The following is a 12,275-nucleotide window of genomic DNA, read 5'->3' as shown; positions in this document are numbered from 1 at the left end:
GCAGATGGGTTAGATGGAGCACTGGTCTCACCCAGTAGGACATTCACTATCTTGTTAAGTGCATTACAGTTTTCATTTATTCTTTAATACCCAATAAAACACTGTGCTTATAAGTAGTCCTATGTCATATCTTCAACAGAAATTTCACACCACTTACTTTTTACATCGATCCTGCATTGCCTTTATCTCGCATAAGGCAGGAAGGGCAGCTTCTGCCTCAGTATTTTCAGATGTATTCAGGATGTTTCTTATTCGGTGAAGAAGTAAGAGTAAGAGGAGCTGTTGCTGGTTGATGTTTTCCTCAAATGAGTTCACAAAATCTAGTAATTCTACCAGTTCCTCTCTGGTAGCCTTTTCTTTCTCTTTTAGACTTTCTGGCTGTTCTTCCTGGAGCTTATCGAGAATTATTGCTTCACGTTCCAGCTAAGTAAACAGTAAGTCAAAGCATGAGGTAAAGTGATTTTTTTATTCCACCATCTTAAGTTAAATTATTCATTTACTCATATGCGTGACTAAGTCCTGGGAATTACATAGCCAGAGAGCTTGAACCTCTGAAGTGTGCTAAAACATTCGAGTTTACTCTAACAAAGCACACAACCACAAACAGAGTTGTTCTGGGTTCAGAGAATTTGTACTGTAAATATCCCCATCATTTTTTACTCCGGGTTCAAGAAAGGCTAGGGACAACTGCCTGATCAGCGAGCGGGAAATGATGTTCTACACTGATGTCAGCTGTTTACATGCCATTTTACTGAGGGCCTCATCCCTACCACATTCCCCCAAACCTACAGTTTGTTGAGCAAGTCACCTCTTCATTGATGAATTTCCATTCCTGCTTTAGTTCTTCACAGTTAATTTCCAGCCCTTTTGCAGCCTCAAGCAAACTCAGCCAATTTTCCCACAGCACTGTTACAATCCTGCCCAGTGCCCTGTCATTTCTGCAGCGTAATTTCATCAGGTCTCCAGAGACCTGCCTCAGCTTCACAAGATCATCTTCAGCCAAGTCAATGTTGGAGACTAAAATCTGACAGGAAAAATAAACAAGTAAATAAATAAAACAATACGGTTAGAAGTGCTAATGAAGCATTCAGTAATATGATTAGGATCCTCTAATAAAATGGCAACAACTCCACTGAGCTGGTTAAAAATGGTTGTAATGAGAGAATTCTGTTGGCTAAGACTGCAGAGAAATATGGGGTAAATAAAACAAACAAACCAAACAGAACAGTGTACCCAGGTGATTAGGTTGTCCTTGCTGCTTTCTAGTTATTTGGAAGGGAAGATAAATGAGCAGGAGCTACAGATATATAAAATGACAAGCCTGTAATATGATGAGTACTAAAAGAGAAGGCAGCAAAGCAGCTGATTATAGCAGAGGTCTGGTGGGGAGGCAGCAAGAGAGTCTTGGGGGGGGGAAACTGGAAATCCTCTGGTTTTCACTTCTGAGAGAAAACAGCAGCAATATTAGAAATCTGAACAGTCCTGGTCCTGCAAAGAAGCAATGAGGGATCTAAACAAAAATGCAACATTATCTTAAGCACAGACAATGTTTGATTTCTACAGTGTTATGACGTACTCTTTTTATGTGACCTATTATAATCTGGTCTTTTTATAGGTATATATTCTGTGGTTTTATATATACATAAATGCAGGATAAAGGAATTTAACTTCTTTCTACTGTGACACCATACTGTGTGCACAGCTACATCACAGTTTTGTGTAAGTTTTTCAAGTTCTTCAGAGCCTCTCTTACCTTGCTTTCTTCTAAGTGCTCCAAAGCTTCTTTGTAAGACGTTGGTATTTGAGACAAAGACTGTCTAAGCATCTTTTCCAGTTTGTTAAGATTATCACACACCTTATCTTTGGTTTTTGTGTAGCTTTTGTATTTTTCAAAATACCTGTAGGAAACAATTAAGAGACTGATTAAAATCTGTTGTGGTTGCTCCTCTCTCTAACCATAATGCCCACTAGAATAAAAAAAAAAATATTAAAAAGAATCTTCTGAACTAGCAGTCCTTACTATTTGTTATATACTTCAGGTTCGATATCCAAGATACTTTAGAGATGCAGGTACAAATGCCCCAGAGATAAAGAAATATAGGTATGCATATCCATATATCACCCTAGGAGCTGCTCAAAAGAATTGTATGTCTTGATCTAGGTCTCCATCCTCCTCAGACGTTCCCAAAAATTAGTTCCAGTTTGTAACACACATTCTACTTTTCCCTACGACGTGTGCTCTGCACAATTCCAACGTCTTATTTCTATATCTTATCATTTCTTTTCTATTACCAAAGCCTTTAAGGTTGTCCAATTCTTTGATTATAAAACCAGATTTTAAGGTTACGCTCAACAGAATCAGAAGCACTGGATCATGAGCAAACAATTTAAAAATCTTTTAATCTATCTCCAAAACTGTTTGTGTACATGTATCTGAAGGCCCTTCAGATCTCCTCTGCACCTGTATTTGAAGGAAGGAAACTATGGCCTGTGTCTTGTTTGGTCTTTACTTTCTCAAGCCATCAGAATAGCTTATGGAAGACACACATTAAGGCGCCTCCAAAAACCATTCTAACCCACAGCAGCACTGAACTAGAGACTGTGAAAATGTGCTTTACTCTGATTCTGGCACCCTATGACCCTCAGTCAAGCCCCATACACACTTTGTGCAATATACTAAAAACTATTGCATTGTGAATTAGTAGCAATATGCTTACTGCCTGGTAATTTTCCTTCCATTACTATCACGTCTAGAAACAACAGAAATGCTTACAGTTCTTTCTGCTGAATTACCTGGTTCTATGACAGCAGAAACAATACTGCATTTATTATCAGCCAAATTCTTCATAATAAGTAACACGACCCAGGAAGATCTCTTAAACTTACCTCTGTTCATCAGCTTCCTTTCTTTGAGCCTTCTCCCTTAATGCCAAACTCTTACTGACTAGTTCTGTTAAAGTATTTTCCAGGCATATTTTATCTTCTGGTTTCACTACGTTCTTCAGCTTGGAGTACACGTTTTCTATGTCAGCCTTTGCAGAGTTGAACTCTTCTTCGTTCCATTGTGGAGTCTGACAGATCTCCTCTGAGCTACCGAGCTCTGCTGTGGCAGACTGGAGTCCAGCTTCATAGTCCTCAAGGAACGTGGCAGCCCTCTGAACAGCCTTGGTATAAAGCTCACCAGCTTTACATGCCTCCTCCAGAGCACTCTGACAGTGTTAAAAAGACAAAGGAACAATTAAGAAAGACCGCTGTGCTCCTTTGGACCACCCGATGGTCTTTTCAGAATTTCACACCTGTTTTTGAGACCAGTGCTCCCAGAACTGGCCTAAGGAAGTGAGGGAGGACACATGGCAAATGTACTTTGCTACCTAGGCAGTCACAGAGCAGTGCTGTAACCTATGGACTGATTGCTCTCAACCGCAGGAACAGGGGTTATGTAGGAACTGCCAATACTGGAAAAAGCCAGAGAGAAGGATGGCAGAAGACAAAAGCCATAAGACCCCTTACGGACATGGCATCCCATATGTCCTGTTCCGACAAGGAAAGCCCACACGTTGATGCTTTATTCTGCTCCAGGCGGTATACCCACTCTGACTTACTGAACTACTTCTCACTAAACCCTCTTCTTGAATGATGTGTAACTTTGCCAGCTCTTGGATTCCCACAGGGCAGCGGAACTTTGGCATTGTGCTTCCCACACAACACCCAAGCAGTGAAGATGAAGCACAGCAAGCCAGGAAATCTAGCAGCAGAACCGTAAATCCATCAGTGAAGCAGAGTCCCTCCCCCTGTTATTAGCTACTACCTCGTATTTCCTCATTTGTATCCACTGATCCTTTGGGCCATCATGGCACAGGTTGTCTTGACCTGGATGCAGTTCCAGAACCAATCTGCTATGAAGATTACCACTCTTCTGGTTTCCAGTGTAAATTTATTCACTAATTCTTTCTCTGTGTATTAACACTGCCCTTTAGCTTAAGTAGTCCTTTTCCATTCGTTAAGTCTACCTCCAGCCTAATTACATTTCTCAACTAGATTTCCCGCTTGCCCTTAGCTTAAGAGGTTGAGCAAATTCAGTTTTATCAGCTACCCTCAACAGTCTTCATCCCTCTAATAGCATCTGTTCCAGTTTGAGTGGACCCTTCCTGACAAACGCATCAAGAATCAGGTGGATCCTCCAGCAATGCCTTATATACTTGTGTTAAAGCCTTGGATCCTGGTTGTCTTTCCTTTGCTTATCCTTCCTGAGCCTGACCACATTGGTGCTTTACTCTCCTTGATCATTCCCAATGAGTAAGCTTTTTCACTATAGTAGGAACAAGGAACTTCTGTATTTTTCATCACTGTCAATACCAAAAATGTTACATAAAATCAGTTCCAAGAATAATTCCAGGACAATTTGCACCCAGTCTTTTTTCAACTCAACATTTTCCTTCCTCCCCTTTACCTTTCTTTTCTTATGCTAAACCCCAGTGCTCAATTATAATCAAACTGAATACAACTAATTTCGTTGTATCCTTGGTTTCTTATCATGATTCCCATCATATCCGTCAATGCAGAGATGATCACCGGCCAATTCAGTTATTAGAATAAAAGAAGCATATAAGTCATTAAAATATAAACACTACAGTCACAGACAGCTGATCTAATTATTGGGAAAAGACATATGGCTATACCTTATTTTTAATAAATATACTTACAACACGGGCAGCAATGTCTATCTTCAGTTGTGTTTCATGATCTTGCAGTGTCTCTAGTTTTGTTTCTATACCAGCCGCAAGAGATTTTTCTTTTGGATTTTTTCTCTCTTTTTCCATTATACAATTAATAGCGGAGAACTTTGCTTGCATCATTTTCTGAATTGCTTCCCATCGTAACTTTTCATACTGCATTATTTTTATGTCTATCAGAAGTGGCTGCTGGAGCTCTAATTGAATATGCTTTATGATGTGAAATATATATTCTACTTCATTCTGGATATCTTCCTTATTTACACAGTGGAGACCAGAGATGAGGTTTTGAAGAAACTGATTCAGTTCCTCAGCATCCTTCTCCAGGCTCTTTATTTCTTTCCTCTTAGATTCTTTGAATCGTGTATCAAGGACATCATTTTTGTTTATTTTATTTGCTACCTCCTGGGTTAAGTACAAGATTTGTTGAACTGCCTGAAACAGAATCTGTGCAGACATAAGATTCTCAGCAGAAGAGCAAGAGCCGTCATTTAGGATGTAAGCTTCTTTTCTTACAGTAGATGTTATAGCCTGGATTTCATTTAGCAACACTTGAATCTTATTGCATTCCCTAACGACATTATCAAAGCGTATTATCTTGCCCTTAATTTTATTTTTAATTTTAAAAAATTTCGTTTGCAATTCATCTAGCTGTAGTGAGTCCCATTTTAGACCTACGCATTCAAATATTTCTTTGTACTTCATTATTTGTGACAAATTGAACTGGAAATCTAATACTTTTTTTTGAAGTGCTTTGCATTTATCCTTTAATTCCTGCTCGGAGCCCAGTAGTTCATCTTCTTCCAAGTTCATTTCACCATACTGCAGGACAAGATCTTGTTGCAATGAAGTTATTCCTTCAGCAAACTCTTTGTAGACAGCTATTTTTTTTTCTACTTCATGAAGTTTACTCTGAATTTGCCTCTGTGTCTTCTTTGCTCTATTCTTCAGACTTCTTAATTGATCAATCAAAAATAATTGTTCAGACAGGCTCAGATCCTCAGCTGTGATCTGACTCTCTTTATAGTGGGATGAGATAAGCCCTTCTATTTCCTGTACGTCCTTTAAAATCTCCTTTAAAATGGCTTGTCGATCAATTAATTCTGACCACGTGCTGGTTTGGTTCATATCAGGCCTGGCAAGCATCTCAGCATTTCGAAGCTGACAATGAACTTTTTCTATTTCTGCAATAAGTCTTTGCCTCTCCTCCAGCTGGAACTCTAAGTGCTGTAATCTTTGAGCTGATTTTAAAACCAGAGCCTTGTATGAATCCTGCAATGTTTGTAAAAGAAACTTCATATCAGATACCTCCTCAGGCTTCAAGCTGGGCATGATGTGTTGGAGCCCATAATCCAGCGATACAATCACAGGCTCTCTGTTTAGAACTTCTGTGCTCATAAGCTGACAACTTCTGATCTGTGATTTAACATCACTGGGGAAAAGTGCTGCTTTCTGATCAAGAAAGGACAGTGAATCTCTGACCCATGAAATATTTTCTTTGATCTTCTTCATCATTTCATGTTTCATGACAGCAGGACCAGTGATCTGAACATCCTCTCGAGGAGTTTGTTGTGCTGATAATGCTTCCAATTTGCTCTGCAGGTCATGTATAGAGCTCTCCAAAGCTACCTTCTCTTGATCACTCCAAATTCTTTTCATCTGCAGTTCAATCCTCCTTGTTAATAGAGAAAGACCATGTTTAATGTCCTGTAGCTCTGTCATCCAAAGTACAGGATATTTGGCTTTTCCTGCAGCGGAGGAATGTAACTCCACTTGTAAACACTGCTCTTGTATCAGTCTCTGAATATCCTGTGCTTTATTCATAAGCAGGTTAAATTCATCAATTTCTGCCACAACTTGATCATGTTTCTTTTGCACTGTTTGCTCCATGTGTTGCCACCATAGCTCCAGTTGCCTCATTTGGCTTTCAGTTAACACTTTATCCATGCCTGTTAAATGCTGAGATAAACTTTCTTGCTGAGTTTTCAACTGGTTTAAGACATCTCTTTCTTTTCGTAAGGACTCTATGCATGCCTTAATTTTCTCCAGAAGAACTGTATTGTTCATAGGACTTCTGTCAAAAATATGAATAGCATTTAAAAATAAACCCTAAAAAGTTCCTAAAACATGGACTAGACACATTTAAAAAAAAAAAGAATTTGACTGTTTCAAAAGTGATTCACTCACTTTATTCATTTAATTACATGTGTCTCTCAATGTTCTCTCACAAATTTCCTAATCACCGTTGTAGTATCATTGTTTCTTGCTTATCTGTACAGCATTAGTTATTTCTAGTTATCTCTGCAGGAGAGGTACATTCTAATGCATTTTATCTAAAATTGCAGTATATGCAAATACAGAATGCATCATTTCCTAAAGAAATGTAGTCTCCTTTTAAAGCTACAATAAATAAAATTTTCAAAATAAAGAATAGTGTTAGAGTCATCTCTAAGCAAATTAACATTTTATGGTAATTTCTGATTTACAATGAAGATAAAGTTAAAAGAAAAACTTAAAAAATTCCCATTCATTCAAGATTAATTTGGAGTTCATCTACTCATCTTTTACCTCCAGGAGTATTTTGAAATTCTCACCTACATTTAGCAGCTAGATTTTTTCAATCTCTTTGCTGTAAATTAACAATTATATAAATTATTTTAAAGATTTTCAAATTATTGTGATTGATAGGCTAGTTCCATGGTTTGAAGGCTAATTCATAGTGGGTACTGAACATTTTGTGTTAACTGATTAACTGTGAATTGGTTCTGCAGACTTATTTATTGCCACAGAATTCTTCTTATCAAAGAAAGTTAATTTTTCAGAGCAATGAGATATTTTCCCCCCTAAAAAAATCAGAACTGATGAGTCCCTGAAAAGAAATTAATATTTCCACATCTGCCATATTTTTTCAATAATATTTTAATATGGCTTTTGTATAGGTTTTTAGCACAGCAACCATTTCTTTGTGCTGCCTAAAAAAAATTAAAAAGAGTAATGATGCTAAAGGATGGCAGAGAACCACCAGAAATGCTTCTTTTAAGGGCTGTTTAAACCTACAAATCTATGAGACTTCTCTTGTTGCCTAACATCAATGAGACAGATAAAACACTGTATCTTTGTCTGAGTATTATTGAAGTATGGCAGAAAATTCAGTCTAGGATCACATTTGTTCAACCTACTCACAGAAACCCTCAACTATACTTACATTTTTATGTTATCTTTTTCTGTTGACAAATTTTTCATTGAGGACTGTGCAGCAGAAAGATTTTTCTGGTACTCATTAATTAAACAGTACTGTTGTTGCTTCACTGCCTTAACAGCATCTAGTTCTTGAAGCAGCCTGTCCCAGCAGGGCACCGCAGGCTTTGTGGTTTGCAGCTCTGCTCTGTTTGATCCTGTTGCACTGGGAAATGCTTCTTGACTATGACATAAAGATTTTGCTTTCCATGTTTCCAGTTCAGTTTGTAAATTCTACAACCAAACCCACCACAGAGAAGAGATTAAAAGAGGACCTTAAACACTTTCAGCTTTCAACACAAAATATAGTTAAATACCGATACACCTACAAACATACACTTCCTCATTCACATGCAAATGAGCATGCATGGAAGCACACATGCAATCGAAGGTGTATCTACTACTGCATTCTAGAAGAGCCGTACAATTTACATGGACATACCTGCATTAAGACACTGTGTTTGTAGACTACCTGGTAGACAAACGGACTAATCATGCAGTCAAACCACAGATAAGACTATATGCAAGAATTTTGCTAAGTGAACCATAATTCTGTGTATCAGTACATTAACAATGAGGAATGACTTCGCAATTTCCATACCTCCAGCTCTTTTAGTTGTTCATTTATAAGCACGATATCCAGTTCAGCCACTTTATTTTTCAGCTCATTGACCTTTTGTTCCTCTTCAAAATATTCAGTATTTACTTGCACTCCGGGAAACAATTCTTTCTGAACAACCACTTCTGCACCTGTGTCCTACAACACAAAACAGGATTCTTATTTCTGAGGATCCTAAATCAACAAGTTTTCCGACTGCAACACTTTGCTTCACGTGTTTAAGCCATGCCTAAAGGTTGCTGTGGCTTCCCCCACAGCCTCTGTGGGTAAACCAGGACCCAGAGGCTAGAATCTCCATCACTACCCTCCACCTCACCCTGGCTTGCCAGCACTGCTCAGATACCTATGAAATCTCTGCCCATCATTTTAAGCTTGAAACTCGGACATCCCCACCTTCAAAGAACATCCTCCCTGCACCCACTTCTGCTACTGATAAACTCACAAGTCCATCCTGTCTTCTCCCCCTCCTCCTTACACATTCATGGACTTTTAACTTTTCCTCACAACCACATTCCTTCTGCTCAGCACCTGCCTTAATATACTGCTGTGTCCTTCACCAAGACCATCTCTTCCAACTGTTCTTCAAGGACTCACTCACGCATGAAGCAGCTTGCCTGTGACACAAAGCCACGGCTGCTACTGCCACAAGTGCTATCCAAATTCAGGGGCAAGAGCATTAGGGAGTCATGTCTCAGTCAGGGTGGGGAGGAAGGGAATGAGGGGCTCCAGAGCCAGTCCCTGGCACTGCCATCAATTCCCACAATGGCAGAAGAACAAGTCACCTGTGGTGTGGCCAGGTTGAACAGTCCACCAGCTGAGCCAAGGTCATTGCCCAACTGGATGCTCTTAGACAGCCCCAGTTCAGACGTAAAACGTAATCCTCTAAATCACCTTCAGCTATTGCATACAACAATATAAATGAAATGTCACAGGCTTATTGGGTCACACGGCAATACCTTAAAAATCTTTCTGCATTTCCCTTCCCCCAGTCCTTGTCTCTATCTGGTAAACTGTGATCTGTTCCACATATAGACTTCACGTGAGTGAATGCATACAAATACGCAGATATGACTACAGTGTGAGCTTCCCCATGGTACCAACATATAAAATGAGCAATGATAAATTCTTGTTGGATAAACTTACTGTATTGCTACTTTAGATACTATTTTACTAGGAAGCAGTCAACTATCCCCACAGCCGTATCACTTGTAAACTGTCACGGTCATCTGTTTCTCTGTGGGTCACGAGCTACTAAAACATATACCTGCTCCTAAGCGTGGGAAACATATAGGAGATTGTACATTCAACTCAGACATAAGATTTCATCTTAAAAAGACTTTGGAGTGCCACAGAACTGAAGTAAGCAGAAAAACTGAGCTCAGCTATCACAGAGCGAGGAGAAAATCCACTTTACCAGATAGAAATATAAATGCATCAAAACACACAGAAAAGTGTCCTGACACTAAAAAAAAAATCAGGATTGCTGTATACATGTTTTGCTTGTTTGTATGACTCAATGTACACTGTAGCACCACCTCTCCAGATACACAGGCACACAGACAGTGTCCACCTCCCAACACAATAATTTTAATGTTTCCCATAGTTTTTCAGTCTACTAGATGGTTGGGGAAGGAGCAAAACATGAGAAGGGAAGAGAATGGGGGCTGCTAACCAGCTACTGTCCTTCAGACAAAGCCAGGGCTCCCCTGTTGACTCTTCACCGTGCAGGCCTCCAGGAAACCACCAAATGTGACTCTGGCTTCAGGCTTGGGTATGACCCATAGTTTAAATCCTTTCTTATCCAACACCTTCCTCAGGAGAACAGCAGAACCTACTTCCCTTTCCCTTTGCAAGCTCCAAATCTTTTGAATATAAACAATCACAGTCAGAAGTGAAAGTCTGTCAGTTTAGAACAGAAGAGTATTTTCAGTTGGAAGAGACCTACAATGATCACCTAGTCCAACAGCCTGAGCAATTCAGGGCTGACCAAATGTTAAAGTATGTTTTTAAGGGCACTGTCCAAATGCCTCTTAAACACCGACAGGCTTGGGGCATCAACCACCTCTCTAGGAAGCCTGTTCCAGTGTTTGACCACCCTCTTGGTAAAGAAAAGCTTCCTAACGTCCAGTCTAAACCTCCCCTGGCACAGCTTTGAACTATTTCCAGTGTCCTGTCACTGGATCCCAGGGAGAAGAGATCAGCACCTCCCTCTGCACTTCCCCAGCTCAGGCAGCTGCAGAGAGCAACGAGGTCACCCCTCAGCCTCCTTTTCTCCAAACCAGACAAGCCCAAAGTCCTTCGCCGCTCCCCACAGGACATGCCTTCCAGCCCTTTCACCAGCTGTGTTGCCCTCCCCTGGACACATTCAAGGACCTTCACACCTCAATTGTGGGGCCCAGAACTGCGCACACTATTCAAGGTGAGGCCACACCAACGTAATCACCTCTTTTGACTGACTGTGGTTAATACACCCCAGGATGCAGCCTGCCCTCTTGGCTGCCAGGGCACATTGCTGACTCCTATTGAGCCTGCTGTCAGCCAGCATCTCCAGATCCCTTTCTCTCTCCAGCCACTCCTCTCCCAATTTATACGTGCCCAGTGCTACTCCATACCAGGAGCAGAATCCAGCATTTGGACTTGTTAAATTTCATCCTGTTAACCATCGCCCAATGCTTCAATCTATCTAGAACCCTTTGCAAGGCATCTTGTCCTTCAAGAGAGTTCAACAGCACCTCCCAGTTTGGTATCATCATCAGAATTGCTAACGGTGCATTCAACTCCTGCACCTAGATCATTTATAAATATATCAAACAGAACTGGCTCTAGATTTGAAGCCTGAGGTACACCGCTGGTACAGTCGCCAGCCAGACGTAGTCCCATTCTTTACAACCCTTTGAGCTCTGCCCTTCAGGCACTTCTTCACGCAGTGCACTGTGAACCAGCCCATCCCACAGTTTGACAATTTGTCCAGAAGGATGCTGTGACCAACAGTATCAAAAGTCTTCCTAAAATCCCGAAATTTTACATCTTTTTTTTTTTTTTTTTTTACATCCACCACCTTCCCTTTACCCACTAGGTAAATATCATAGATGGATATCAAATTAGTTAAACAGCACTTTCTCTCCATGAACTCACGTTCACTGTGCCTGATCTGTGCCAGTCCTGTTTAATATCTTTATCAGTGATCTGGATGAGGGGGTTGTGGGCTCCCTCAGTCAGTTTGCAGATGACACCAAGTCAGGGGGCAGTGTTGATCTGATGGAGGGCAGGAAGGCTCTGCAGAGGGGTCCGGACAGGCTGAAACAATGGGCTGAGGCCAGCAGTTTGAGGTTCAACAAGACTCAGTGCCGGGTCCTGCACTTGGGTCACAACACATCCATGCAACACTACAGGCTTGGGGAATAGTGGCTGGAAAGCTGACTGGTGGGAAAGGACCTGGGGGTACTGGCTGATAGCCAGCTGAACATGAGCCAGCAGTGTGCCCAGGTGGCCAAGAAGGCAAACAGCATCCTGGCTTGTACCAGAAGCCGTGTGGCCAGCAGGACTAGGGAAGTGATTGTGCCCCTGTGGCGCTGGTGAGGCCGCATCTTGAATACTGTGCTTGGTTTTAGGCCCCTCACTGCAAGAAAGACACTGTCCAGAGAAGTGCAACAAAACTGGGGATGGGTCTGGAGCACAAGTCTTAA

The 12,275-nt window shown here is 40.8% G+C and overlaps 1 protein-coding gene across 2 annotated transcripts in view; it reads right to left on the bottom strand.

The window, feature by feature from the left end:
* Positions 1 to 12,275, bottom strand: part of SYNE2 (spectrin repeat containing nuclear envelope protein 2) — a 191,338-nt gene that overhangs the window by 101,550 nt on the left and 77,513 nt on the right. For both annotated transcript variants that reach the window (XM_055802696.1, XM_055802691.1), the window contains exons 47-53: positions 8,572 to 8,727; positions 7,939 to 8,204; positions 4,704 to 6,807; positions 2,887 to 3,209; positions 1,754 to 1,898; positions 809 to 1,024; positions 158 to 423 (exon numbers count right to left, since the gene is read on the bottom strand). In XM_055802696.1, the coding sequence (XP_055658671.1) occupies positions 158 to 423; positions 809 to 1,024; positions 1,754 to 1,898; positions 2,887 to 3,209; positions 4,704 to 6,807; positions 7,939 to 8,204; positions 8,572 to 8,727 (3,476 nt within the window). The remainder of the gene's footprint in view (positions 1 to 157; positions 424 to 808; positions 1,025 to 1,753; positions 1,899 to 2,886; positions 3,210 to 4,703; positions 6,808 to 7,938; positions 8,205 to 8,571; positions 8,728 to 12,275) is intronic.

The sequence above is a fragment of the Falco peregrinus genome, chromosome 1 (genome assembly GCF_023634155.1).
Source record: "Falco peregrinus isolate bFalPer1 chromosome 1, bFalPer1.pri, whole genome shotgun sequence".
In the NCBI taxonomy this organism is placed as follows: Eukaryota; Metazoa; Chordata; class Aves; order Falconiformes; family Falconidae; genus Falco; species Falco peregrinus.
This window is presented reverse-complemented; position numbering and strand designations above follow the sequence as displayed.